General features: G+C 34.4%; 1 protein-coding gene across 1 annotated transcript in view; it reads left to right on the forward strand.

Annotated features, from left to right (window-relative positions):
* The window catches only part of LOC107289679 (cadherin-19), a 40453-nt gene that overhangs the window by 15096 nt on the left and 10523 nt on the right, over window positions 1-14834 (forward strand). Inside the window, 4 exon segments of the mRNA XM_015818476.2 lie at window positions 1936-2120; window positions 4797-5053; window positions 5927-6063; window positions 10303-10424. Coding sequence (XP_015673962.2) covers window positions 1936-2120; window positions 4797-5053; window positions 5927-6063; window positions 10303-10424 — 701 coding nt within the window.

The following is a 14834-nucleotide window of genomic DNA, read 5'->3' on the forward strand; positions in this document are numbered from 1 at the left end:
TTAAAAGACTTATATGGTTGTGCATCTTAAGCAAATCTGGAGGGCTTTCCTGTTAATTGGTTATTGTTGTGGAGGGCTCACAACAATAACCAGTTACCAATTCCTGGCAATAAAATCAATAAATAAAACAATCATAAAACTGTAAAAACAGTAAAATAATAAACAGAATAGATTGTAGTAAGATTTATCTTGTTTGCCACCATCTATCTCTAAAAATATTTAAAAAAACTACATTGGAGCTGGCAAATAGTAAATTTAAATAAATAAATAATAACAATCGGTCTCTAAGTTTAATTTACTAAATGTCAGTTATTTTATGCTAACATTGCATCAAGTTGTCATGTACAAAAAGTCTTGGGAAGCTCAGAATTTTCCTAAAATAGTGATTGTTATGCTACTGGAAGGAACTGTTTCCCTCTCTGCTTCATCTTTAAAGCTATCTCCTTTTCTGTCTTCCTTTACTGAATGATTACCGCACAACTAGTCAGGTTTGGCTAGATGATATATGCAATATATGTTGAAGTGTTAAAATAAGAGTTATTTAAGGACAAAAATCCTCAGAAGATGAAGTAGTGAAGTAATAAACCAATATGGAGTAACATGGAAAGCAAAGCAGTTCAGAGCAATCCAACAGATTTTAATTTAGGAAAATGAAAACATCCCTTGGCTTAAAACAGAGATAGGATCTCAAATCTATAGGGTTAGTTTCCAAGCCACCACAGGAGAGTTCCCATAAACCAGGGTCTTCAAACTTGGCCCTTTTATGACTTGGGGACTTCAACTCCCAGAATTCCTCAGCCAGCGTACCTGGCTGAGGAATTCTTGGAGTTGAAGTCCATAAGTCATAAAAGGGCCATGTTTGAAGACCCTGCCATAAACCTACCAGATATGAGTCAGTAACAAGAGCAGTCATGTTACATAAATTTATTTAAAAAGTGGCTCCTAGTTATCTACAAAATTGCATTTTGGAATTAAGTTAAAAAAATAGGCAACAAAATCAAATAATGCTACGTAACAAGGTAACTAACTAAAGAGTAGGGGGGAGAGCCTTTGTTCTTAATTTATTATGGGTAAATTTATAAGGTAATTTGAATAAAAGCAGTTCAGAATAATCTTAATTTGCATATCTAAGAGCAGAAGACTTTTATGTGATGAAACCTTATTGTAGTTGCTTTAATGTATTTGTCTTCATTTTTCTTTTAATACACACATTGGATTTTGTGGTTATTTATGTATTTATTGGTTGCTCTGAACCAAGGAGACACATTAGTAGACCAGGACGTTCATTTCCCAATTAGGAAAAGAACATAGAGGGAAAAGAATCAAAGCAAGGGGAGAATAGGCCTTTGAGGGCATCTCATGTTCTGACAGCAGAAGCATAACCAATCTGATTGATGTATAAAAAAAGCTTCTGGGGAGGGGGAGGAGAGGAGATATAACAATCTCTTGATATGAGTGAATCAAAAAAAGATGACAATAATATGGATATAACCGGGAAAAAGTGGTTGAATGTTCTTTATTTTTAATCTCTGCTTTGAGAAATGGATTTGGACATTGATCGGTATTCAAATTTAAAAAGTTTGATACATTCTGATGTTCTACTGTTTGCTGGTGTTATTCTAATTATAAACAAGGATATAAATGTGTCAGGTTAAAAGGAAAAACTGCAGACACAAGTGATTTAGCAGTTCTGTATTGCAATACTTAAAAAAAACTATACAGCTACTTCTTTTGAAATTCAAGAATGGTTAAATTAAACAGTCAAACGCTATTAAAGACAATAAGCTAATAGCACAAACAAAGAAATATTTGTTACAACAATTCTTTGCATAACAATGTGATTCTCAGAAAGGAATCACAATTTACATTTTGTTGCTTTCAAATGAACATTCACCGTTTAATCAGGCTTGTACTGATAATTGCCTTTTCTTTAAGAGCGCTATGAAATGAATGTATCGGAGGCAGCTCCTGTGGGCATCATCCTTGGCAAAATCATGGCAAATGACAGTGACATAGGGGACAATGCAGCTATGGATTACATAATAGAAGAAGATAACCCTCATATCGTTTATATCATTACTAATAATGAGACCCAAGAAGGAATTGTCATATTGAACAAGGTGAGATGAGATTTGTTACACAACAAACTATCTCAGCAAACAGGGAAAGAGGCAAAATCAAACAGCTTTATTCATTATAAACTTGGATGGGGAGAAGTTGTAATAAATCTAAAAGCCATTCTATCTTCTTTTCCAAGATTTCATCCTACATTAGCATGATCAATATAATGTATTCATAAAACGGGCAGCTTATTTGTTACATACCTAGAAACAAACAGTGTTAATCACTCCTGACTGAGAAAGTTAAATATTCTGTGCTAAACTCTGCTGACTTCAGATTGTCTCAAGAAATGTGTTTTGTTGGCTTAACTCGAATAACTCTTTTGCGCAGTCCTTATTAAGTCTAATTTTGCACTGCAGACTAAACTACAGTACTTACTTCCCATGTTGCTTTTAATATCCAGTCTGGTTTGTAGAGGTTTGGCAATGAAGCTGGATTGGTGCTCGCTCTATGGCTTTTTCAAGCTATGATTGTTCAGTCCCTGCATTTTGGCCTTCTAATCTATATAGAAAAGGCAAGTCTTATTGGATAGCCTCTATTGATTGGCTCTCCTGGGGTCTACCTTTTTTTCTTTTAGGGACTGTTTTCTTCTCAATAGTCCCCATTCTTTTCCTTTGCTTTCTGAAATGTTTCCACACATGCATGCTTTTAGACTCCCTTCATATATTCTAAAGTGTTCCCACTCATTACTCACCTTATTGCATCAAACCAAAAGACACAGATTATTCCTTCATTCCACTGTAGGCCCATAGAAACTTTGGAGAAATGGAGAACTGATGGTCTAGAGTAGACCAGGGGTAGTCAACCTTGGCTCTTTTATGACTCGTGGACTTCAACTCCCAGAATTCATGAGCCAGCACAGCTGGCTCAGGAATTCTGGGAGTTGAAGTCCATGAGTCATAAAAGAGCCAAAGTTGACTACCCCTGGTCTAGATTCATAGAAGTAAAGGAATAGCATTCATTGTAATTGTTAACTTCCTTCCGATATGCCTGTGTTGCTACTGAAGTACTTAAAAATGTTGCAGTACAATGGACACAGAATGGGTGGAAATTAAATGGATGCCAGGTAGGAAGTTCAAGGATGGGACAAAGATATCCTGGAAAAAAGAATAAAAAACAATGACCAAGAGTACCAATAGTAATTTTTATAGATCATCATCAACTAGAAGAAAAGTAAATGAAATTAGCATAGAACATGTGAGATTTAAAAACCCCAAAATTTGATACTCACAATTCGGAGACAAGTCTGGTTAACAAGAACAAAGTTTATTGGAGAAAAATATGAAAATTAAAAAAAAAGAAAAGTGGTTGCAAGCGCAGCCTCTTAGACCCTTCCCATGGATTGAGTTCAAAGAGCGCAAAAAGCAATTTTCAAGCTATACATTTTATACCCTTTTACAATGCACATCATGCCTAAGAAGCCCTCCCAACTCCCCTTCTTCATTCTCTTTAGTCATTCTTTGAAGTTGTTTTACACTTAAAGGGTCATCCTGACAATTTCCGTCCATCCGCTGTTATCTTATCTTGTTTATTTGTAATTTTCACTTTGGGCCGATGTTCCCCTCTTCCTGATAGTGATTTCTGCTCAAGGTGTAAGTTCCTGTCTCCTGAGGAACTTTTAGTAGGTCATAATTCATTGCCTTTGCTGATTACCATTTGTGGTCACTTTGTATAGGCAAGAAATAGCAAACAGCAAACTGAGAGTCTCATACATTGGTGTTACATCGTTACATTGGAGCTTCATTGTTACATTTGCACTTCATCGTTACATTGGGGTTACATTGGGGTTACATTGTTACATTTTATAAAAGAATAACTTTTACTTATTTCCTTTAGAACATAATGACCCAATCCAGCAGCCAAGGATAAAATGGATATAAAGGGCAGCAACCGGTGCTGCTTCTGTTTTTATGGAGTAATCATAACTGTTCATTGCAAAGACTTTGTGTTCTGTTGGACCCAGAAGGGGTCCAGGACAACTCACTGTGGTTATCTCACCATGGCAATCTTGCTGTGGCCAACTTGCCACAGGACAACTCCCCACCAGACAATCCACATGGCATAACTCAACACAATAAATGTTATGTCAATGGAAATAATGTTGAAAAAACAGTGGAAGATAACATTTATTGCACTGAGTTATCCTACGTGGAATTGTCCAGCAGTAACTTGTCCACAGTGAATTGGCTGTGGTGAGACGGCCACACCGGGTTGGCCACAGTGAGATAGCCACAATGAGTTGGCCATAGCGAGATGGCCATGGCGAGATGGCCGTAGCAAATTGTTCCATTCTGTCTCAGAAGTGATCCCTCTCTCCACAATTCTCCTTCTTCCTTATGCTTCCTGGGCTGGAAGATTGGAGGGATTTGTTCATGATGATTCTCTTTCCCTTGGATGGGAAATCCAGGGAAGGTGTCAGATCACTGGACAGGATGAAACATGACACAATGACTTTGCTATCAAAATCAAACTACAGTAACAAGAAAGGTAACTATAGAAAGTGTGCTCATGAGGATTACACTAACATTTTCTTCCCTTAAGGGGGAGAAAAATGAAATAAAGATAACATGACTATTTTGAAAACATTCCCTCTGAAACTGAAGCACTATTTTTTCAATTACCTGCTTATTGTTGTTAATTTCTCTGTATTGGATTTTCTTCTTCTTTTTTTACAGACAGTTGATTATGAAAGCCAAAGGGCATACAAAATAAAAGTTAAAGGCATTAACAGACACATTGAAAAGCACTTCCTTGAAAAAGACACTAAGTTTGAAGATGAAACTATTCTCAGGATCATAGTGAAGGACGCTGATGAACCTCCAGTTTTTGTATCAGAGGAATTCTTTATGGAGGTTGCTGAAGACAACTGGAATGGCTCATTTGTGGGGACTGTGAGTGCCAGAGATCCAGATGATATTGACAGTCCAATCAGGTACACCCCAAATCTTAAGATATGCCCTGGATATAGATATGGCTGGACATAATATTATTATATGGTTTTTAGTGACATTGAAGACTACTCCCCCAAGATTGTTGGTGTAGGCTTTGGGGTGCTATATACCTGAACATTACACATGTACCGGTAGCTATTTACTGGAATGGAGATTGTAGATGAACATCCTGTTTGCACTGTATCCCTTGCTTCATTGGGATTCAGAAAAAAGGAAACTTTCATAAAGTTTACTGCTCTGAGAGGTAGGGAAGGAAGGAAGTCTAAACTAAGCAAAATAAGTGGGTCACTAAGTCTGTGAAAATAAATCTATCGGTTTTGTTCTCCAGGTTCCAAGGGTTTTCCATCCTTTGTGTTTAATGAAAGTGTAGTTGTTCTTTTGCCTTTCTCCTCTTAGTATTTTTTTTTCTTTGACATTGTTTCAAAGCAGCCACAATAAAAATGCACTGCTGTAGCCCAACTTAGTTGCCAGTGTGAGTCGCTTCACAAGTGGCACTTCACTGTCTCTTTTTAATCGAGTCCTTCACCTGCTGTGAGCTTGTCTGTGAAAGAGGAATGAATAATGCATTTTAGATTTGCTTCACTCTAATACAGGTATGAACATATTTCAGTGCATAAAAAGAGGGGCTTTGATCTTGGCAGCAGTGAATTTTAAATGTTTATCACTGTTCATTTTTCATGATTTTTGAATAGCCAAAGCACACATATCCATATTCACGGCTGCACAGTTCTGTTTCCTTGACTGACCGTAGTTTATGTATCCTTCTTTATGAAGGAAGTTTTGTATTCCATGTCTCAGAAACTCACCCTTCGTCTTCCTCTTTCTTTTCTTTTTTAAAAACCTTTTGTGTGCAGATATTCTATTGCCCACAGCAAGTATTTAAAGACATTTTTCAGCATCAATGACCACAATGGAACAATTAGTATAACTGAACCTCTGGACCGAGAGAAACAGATTTGGCACAACCTAACTGTTACTGCCATAGAATCAAGTGAGTAGGAGATTTAAGGTACCTATCCCAAATGTGCATTATGCAGGGACATCTGCAGGAAAGGGGAAAGGATGTCAAAGAGTCAAGATGGCAGCTCTGGTGCTGAAATCCAAGCCCGCCTTGCTATGAGGAATGTGAAAAAGGAATAGAACTTGGCCTATGCATTTACCACCATCAACCTGACTAATTTAACTACCCTGCAGATGTCCCTGATACCAATATCTTTTTGTAACAATTATTTTCCAAAGGTCCATCATTTGCAGTTGAGAATTCTTGTTTCTTTGTTGCTTGTTTCATAAGGTAACATTAAGAAAGGGATACATTTGTTGGAGTTAAATCTAACATTTTATTTCCTTTAACCAAATAGCACATTTAAAACAAAAACAAAAAACTTATGACTACAATTGAGCCCAGAATTTATGTTGCTAAGTGGGAAATTGTTAAGTGAGGTTTGCCCCATTTTATAACTTTTCTTGCCATATTTGTTAAATGAATCACTGACATTGTTAAATTAGTAGCACGGTTGTTAAGTGAATCTGGCTTCTCCATTGACTTTGCTTGTCAGAAGGTCACAAAAGATGATCACATGACCCCAGGACACTGCAACCGTCATAAATATGAACCAGTTGCCAAGCATCCGAATTTTGATCATATGACTATGGGGATGCTGCAACGGTTGTGTGGAAAATGGTCATAAGTCACTTTTTTTAGTGCCATTATAACTTTGAATGGTCACTAAATGAACTGCTGAAAGTTGACAGCTATCTGTGTAATGGAAATAATTAACATTTTGAGGTACACTGCAGGATATAAAATTGTCCTCTTGATACAGGAGCTTATATTACATTATGGTAAATTTCACAGGCTTCTTTATTAGTGGTATGAAATTACCCAGCATTTAACTGAACTCCAGTCAGAAAATTAATTCTGAAACTGAGGGCACATTCAGTTAGACTTCTATATAGCCCCATCCCTTTTGATATTCTGAAAGGTCCTTAAGACCTGGTTATGTGACCAGACCTGGGCCTCCTATGAACTGGAGATATATCTAGGTAGCATCCTTGTTGAGGGAGGTATTTTTATACCCTTTAATTATGGGTTGCATTTTTTTAAGGATATCTATATTTTTTTATAATAATATTTTCTGTTTTTATTTTCTTGCTTGTTATCTATTGTTATGCACTGCCTAGAAACTCTTTGGGTGGCTATGTAAATTTGATTAACAAATAAATACAGTTGGAATATAGGCATTGCCTATACTGTATACAGTTCTCCAGTTGGTGTTATCTTAAATTCCAATGCAAGTTGCTGTTTGCCTAATCTATGCATTTGTTTGTAAGTCATCTTGCCCTTCAGATGTTACTTCCTTCTTATTTTATTTTTTTAAAAAAAAATACTTAGAATTAGAACTAAACATTCTCTGTTAAAATTTTAGTTCCTCATAATAAAAAGGTAAATGCAAATCATAAAAGGACAGTTTTACCTATCTTAAGATTGGTTCTTGAAAAGGACAAGCTGTATGGTTTTCTATTAAAAGGATAATACAGACAAACACTTCAGGCAAATAAAAGAAGAAATCATTTCCATTTTTTTTCAGAATCCCAACTGAATGAATAAAGCATGTTAAGTGTACTAAAATAGTTAATTTTATATGCACAATGTCAAGCCATTATGTGATTATTTTCATTCATATTCTTAGAGTTTTTGCTTTTTTTAAAATCACAGAAAACATTGCAAAATAACTTTAATTATAAAATATTTTTAATAATTATAAAAAGTCAAGACTATCTAACTATAATTCTACTAACTGTTTATTTAAATAAGCACTTACATTTTGCTATGCTGATGAATGTTCCAAAGAGATAAACAATTAAGATAATCAAAAACTGTTTTTTTAAAAAAATGGAAAATAAGACAAAAGTAACCCCAAAGGTGCTTTTTTCAAATGGCAACTAGACTCTGTTTTTGGCTTGAAGATGTTTCACTTCTCATTCAAGAAGCTTCTTCAGTTAGACTTCGAACATCAGAATCAGTTTGATCAAAGAATGACCTAAAATTTATTCAGAGGTTCTAGTTTAGAATTGTGGTATTTTCAGATCATATTAAAAAAATTGGAGAGGAAAGGGGAATAATGGAAAGAAATATAGATGTGTAGTACATATCCAGGAGAGAATAGGGGAGTTGCTTGTTAACTTATTTAAAAAAAATGGCAGCTAAATCCAGAACTAAGGGCAGAAATGATATGTAGATCTACACCTGATGAAATTTCAGAATGATAAGCATTTGGGCTAGGAGATTGTAATCTCTCTCATTCATTACAACTACTCAGTCGATATCTACCTCTTTTACAAAAGTACTATAAATTGGAAATAAACCAAACAACAAAATTCGAGAGAGAGAGAAAGAAAACTTTTTTTAAAAAAAAAAAATTCAAATTGGGATTTTCAACTTTTAGCTATAAAACCTTCCCCCTGGTCTTAGAGTTTAGGGGAATATAATAATTTTGAAGAGTTAGATGCTTAAACTCTTACCTAAATTATCTTTTCAAGCCTATTCGAGTCATATTATTTGAATTATCTATTCAAAATTCCAAGTAGTTTATACATCCCGAAAACAAAGTTACAAATACGTTGGATCTCCTCGATTTTTATTTGAATGCATAATTTGCCCTAAATAAATGCCCTGACTCTTATAGGTATTAACTGAGTTGCTTAATCATCTGGGAAATGAATTTTTTGGAGTGAAAAGGATAATTACTATAAATGTACCATACTTTGTCTTTATGTACATATTATGAATTAACTTTATAATTAGATTTATTGTAAATCAACTTTAACTGAAAAAGAAAGATTTTTTTTTAAAAAAATGAGAATGTAAAACATAATTTTGATGGGATGGGGAGGGGAGGGGAGATATAAACATATATTCAAATATTAAATGTTTATTACATTTGAAAATTACATTTCATACCTCTTTATTGCAGAGCTTTACCAATAAATGGTGAATTAATTTTAGTAATCCTATATTCCAGTTCTTAAATATAAGCCAGATTAATTGCATATTAGTTGCCTTACCAACCAGTGACAGAACTAATTGTTTTAAAATAGTTCAACATAGGAAATACTGTAACAAATACCCTAAAATATTTTGTTTGAAACAATATCATATTTACTACACAATCCTTCTCATTTATCGCAGCAAAAGATTTCAGAGAATTAAGTTACCTGATTGCATAATTTCACATTAACTTCCATTTTATGCTACATAAATACTCAAAGAAATTATTTATCCAAAGGACAATTTTCTGATTTTATATGCATGTATAGCACATTGGCACAATGGACAATTCTTACAGACAGGTGTTGAAATTATTTCCAGAAACTCTTTCATCTTTCTTTTTAGTGAATAATCAATCTTTTACTTTACTATTTATTTAATCGTTCACTAGTAGAAAGGTAAGGTAGAGGATAACAGCTTCAATTTTTGAATACTTTCTTGCATAGGCCTTAGCTCCACTGATTTCAGTTGAGTATATATCAGAGCAAATTGTACCATATTGTGCTTTAATTCACTTAAGCAATTAAGGAAAAAAGTGTGGCTTTATACATTTGTCTAGCTTTCAGCTCACAAATCATCTTGATAATTAAGCTAATTTAAATATAGGGCAATTCACTGTTATATAGTGCTTCTCTGAATGCCTTAAGCAAAGACCCATCTGTGCAAAAGGATTTGAGTTTAACATATATTCACTCAATTATTTACAAAACTTCCTTCCTTCCTTCCTTCCTTCCTTCCTTCCTTCCTTCCTTCCTTCCTTCCTTCCTTCCTTCCTTCCTTTTGTTTTTGAAGTCATAAAGGAATGTAAGCTATATTATAGCAATAATCAAACACAGAATGTGCCTGAATTAATATTTGTGGTTGTCAGGATTGTACTCAATCATTTTTTAATCATTTCTTATATTATCGTTACTGAAGATTCTTTATAACATGATATATAAAAAATAATATGCAAAACACTTTGTTTTTATTGTGATTATTTTAGTGTGTCATATGTCATATATTAATGTGGAATATAGTCTTGTATCTAATACTTTTTATTAAAAACTAAACTGAATATCACGATGTTCCTTAGAAAGGATTTTTGAAGATATAAAGAGAGAGAACTTTTAACATTAGAAAAAAAAGCTATTGACTTTCCATTCTGTTGTGCTTTTTTATTTTTGTTTTCTTCTGATTTAGTAAACCCAAAACAAATGTCAGAAGTAAATGTTTATATTAAAGTTCTTGATGCAAATGAATATGCACCAGAATTTGCAGAATACTATGAGACGTATGTGTGTGAGAATTCAAGAGCTGGGCAGGTAAGACTATCATTATTTCATAAATAGTATTAAAATTCTCCTAAGATCTACTAGTGTTTCTTTCTTCTGCTTGTAGGAAATCTTGCAAGACTTTTTTTGTTCATACATGCATCTGGAGTAAATTCTTTCAGCTGTCACTATTGACTTATCTAGTTATAACATCATTCTTTTTTTCTTTTACATCAGAAATGCAAAGAGAGGCTTTGTCGTGACCTCAGGTTTCTTGTATCTTCATAGCCGTATATTGTTCTGTTTGTTTTTCCAAAATGGATGTATGCTAGGATTAAAAATGAAGTATTACCTACCAAAAAAGTGATTTTTATCCTCTACTTAGCTTTCCTTTACCTCTCTCTATGCTTTATCCTTCACTGTTGTAAAGTGGGCATAGATATGAAAATAAAATAGTATTGAGAAGCTGCAATCGTCATCTCCAAGAGATTATCTGATCTCCATTGTCCTTTATCTCCAATTTAGGGTTACTGGATCATTCCCTTCCATTTTAATGTCAGCCACTTGCAATGCTGGCTTAGCTGTTCATATAAATTGTAGTCTCTTTGGGCACTTCCAAGTGCCAAGTTCTGCTTATGGAAAAAAATAATCCTTCCACTAATTAATGATGGGACTGTCATAAAGAGCAAATGTATCTGCAGAATAATCATTTCGTTTTAGTTTTCATTTCCTGGTCAAAACTGAGCACTGATTGGCTAAGACATCTATCCTCACCTGTGGGTTATAATTTGATTGGTTCTTCATTCTATGCAAGACTAATAAACCTGTAGAGTAGAGATGCTCTTAGAATCTTAATAATTTTAAGAATCAAAATCATTCCCTCCTCTACTTGAAATATTAAATTATATTACCTACGTAATAGAAATCCTCACTGTTTGATGTAATTTGCCTTCAGCAAAGCTTTATTTCTGTGTATCTGTGTCTTCAGTTGATAAAGCCATAGCATTATATGATTAAGAATAATTATTTCCATGGTTTTTTTAACATGGTTTATCTGTGAGGGCTGATAGTATCAAAACAAGAATGTGTCTTATCATACCATCCAACAAATTATATGGTAATGCAACTGCACCATGATGTCTGAAATATAAATCTCCATCATGATTAGCATGATATGACACACATGTTGATCCCTACACTGTGCATTTCTAATAAGCAGGCATTGCCATTGTCTAATTGGAGCATGCTGACTATGAGAGAAGATTTTCTCACAGTTAAGAAGCCATTAACTGTATGCATAGTTTAGCAGCTGAGCAAGAATATAATTTGTTTTGTGTGAATAGATCAACTTCCCCACAAGTCCATAATTTTAATTTTAACCATACATTCCTATATAGATCTTCAAGATAGAATGGGACAATAAGGATATATGTGGTTATTTTATTGTTGTATAACCTCAGAGTTGTATTTTTACAAGTTGGGCAGCCATATAAATATTTAAATAAATAAATTAGTATATAAACTGACATCAGGAATACAGCCAAAAAGGATAAGATGGTTGATATAGCAGTTTGAGCTATCACCTCTTTTCTATGTACATATTATCCTGATGCATGTGCAACAACCTTCAGTTGTTCTGATAAAACTGCTAAATTGCCTTTTACTTTTTACTGCTATTCTATTGCATGAATTGATGAAGAATAGTCAAAGGGAGAAAACAACTATGCATTTCTTTCCTACAATATTCTTGTCCCATGTTAAATGTCAAAGGAGAAAATAGAAGAGTAGTATTTCAATTCTGTTTCTACAACTTGGTCATTCTCCTGGAAGACACAGAACTCTAGTGCAGTGTTTCTCAACATTAGCAAGTTTTAAATGTGTGGACTTCAACTCCCAAAATTCCTCAACCACCCATCTTAATGTTCCCAAGATTTAGAAACATTGCTCTGGTGCATCAAAAAAATAATCATATACATCATTTGTGGGAAAGCAGAATATATGGGGGGGGGGAGTCACAAAACAGATTGTCAATTACATTACATGTGATGCTTGAAGGACTGAGCCGGATATCACAATACGAGTATCACATCTTGATATGGAATAGCTGCAGATAACCTTTAGTATCAAAATTCACTTGGGATTAAAAGAATTTTGTAGACATACTAAATTGATTAATGATAGTTCTGCATTTGAAGGCATAAATCTTTTGCTGTCAGTGGCCAAACACTAGCCAATCTAATTAAACTTTGCAATTGCCCTTGATTTTTTTCCCCTTGTATCAAAAAGAAGTGTTAATATACTTCTGTTAAAGGAGATGGAAAGATGTCCTTTGGAACATGAAGCACCAAGCAGTCTCACTTCTTATTCCTTTGCTTAATGTCAGACCTGAAATACTAGGGCAGGTAGGTCACCCCATCTACAGAAAGGCTTCAGTTTGCAGATAAATTCTATTGCCTTCAAAAATGCTTCCTTCCCAACAGGTATGCCAGAATGGCAGCAATTTATCAAACAATACAAAAGGGGGCCAAATTGATCTAAGGTATTACAAAGGAAAGAATTGGACTCTGTTAGAATTATGATGACCTGGTACTATACAGAAAAAAGGATTGGAAAGTTCTGCTTCAAATCTTTCAGTAGGAAAGTAATGTGAAAAGCAAATGCTTGAAAATGCTTTCCTGTTTAGCTATTATAGATAAGACTAAGCAGGAAGAAGTACTTTACCTTTGTCTTTGCTAGAACTGATTTTTTTTTAAGGGGGATAGGGCATATTGCAATTTTTGTTTTGTATTAATATTGCTTCCACTTTTGTTCCTGTTCATATAGAATTAGGATATACAGATGACTATAAAACTAGCCCATCTTAGTTTTACATTGTTATTTATTTCCAGTAGATGGCTTAAAAATGAAAAGTTACAAAATGTATTTTATACTGGACATATATATTTACCCAATATATATTATTTTGTACATATTTTTGTACAAAAAATCATATTTACCCATCATTTGTGCATTTTCTACAGAAATGGGAAAACTGTTTTGCCAAATCACTTTGAAAACATTCTGGTGGCTAATGTTATGCCTTGAAGATATGATTTTTGTTTGTTCAATCGCAAGAAACAGATCCAGCTGAACACAAATCATTGAATTTATCTTTCCATATTTGTACATATTTAATTTGAGGATCATCTGTGGATTGAATTTAATATGGCAATTTACTCAATTTAATGTATTGTAAAGTGGGTGAAAGTGTGCACTTTCAGTCAGAAATGGTAAAAAAAACCCACTTATTTATCTAGCACTTAACATAATTCAGCAAGTATAATAAAAATGAAGCCTGTTGACTTGACATAAGCTCCCTTTCAAAAAATATACTAAATATTATAAACAATAACAATTTAAGTCAACTATTTTAATATATATAATGGAGGAGCTTTCTGAATATATGAAAACCATGTTGAAAGTCCACTTTATTGTCTTCTCCCCCACATATATAAATAGCTTTCCTCCCCTGAATTACTGAGGGAAGAACATATAAGAAAAAATGCAATAAAAATGAATTGAATAAACACAATATTAAAATGCATAGAAGCCTATCGAAGAACTATCAGAACAATATTTGGAATATATGTGGAATTCTCTAGAACTGGAGCATATCAAACTTCCATAATCAAATACTATTACAGAAAGCACCCTATTCACGTAGTACAGTTCTTCACTGAAGAACATCATCAATTTCATCTGCCCAAAGGACACTGTCTGAATCGAGTTATTTTTCTTACCCCAATACAAAAGGAAGATGTGGTCTCAGCAGACACCTGAAACCTAGCCATAATCTATAATAGGGTCAGTTCCACCATCTATAATAGGGTCAGCTCCAGTATAGAAGAATAGATTCTATCTAATTTGCTTTCTGTAAACATAGGATGATCATTGTCTCTGCTAGGGACTACGTAGCTCAGCTGACAGCACTCTGAATATGATATTAGCCTATACTCCAAGGTTATTAGAGCTAGTTTTAAGCATGAACGAAACAACGTGCTGCTTAGGGAGTTACAATCTGAGGGAGGCTCTGAACATTTCAGATTCTTTTCCATTTATTACATTTTGTTATAGTTTTATATATGAACATCTCCAGATATTAACCCATCCTGAATGTCTTAGATAATCTTCATTAATTACAGTATGCTTTGCTTCTGCATGCATTCATACTTTCTGATCAAAGAGGGCTGTTTCCCACCGAACAATGGGTTCATGATGCATTATGACTACTGTAATGCCCTCTATATGGGGCTCCCTTTGAGGAGCACCCGGAGGCTTCAACTGGTCCAGAATGCGGCCGCGCGGGCGGTGTTGGGAGGGACTCGTCACTCCCATGTAACGCCGCTGCTGCGCGAGCTGCACTGGTTGCCAGTGGCCTTCCGGGTGCGCTTTAAGGTGTTAGTTACCACCTTTAAAGCGCTC

The sequence above is a fragment of the Protobothrops mucrosquamatus genome, unplaced genomic scaffold (assembly GCF_001527695.2).
Source record: "Protobothrops mucrosquamatus isolate PMUCROS unplaced genomic scaffold, P.Mucros_1.0 scaffold747, whole genome shotgun sequence".
Classification (NCBI taxonomy): Eukaryota; Metazoa; Chordata; class Lepidosauria; order Squamata; family Viperidae; genus Protobothrops; species Protobothrops mucrosquamatus.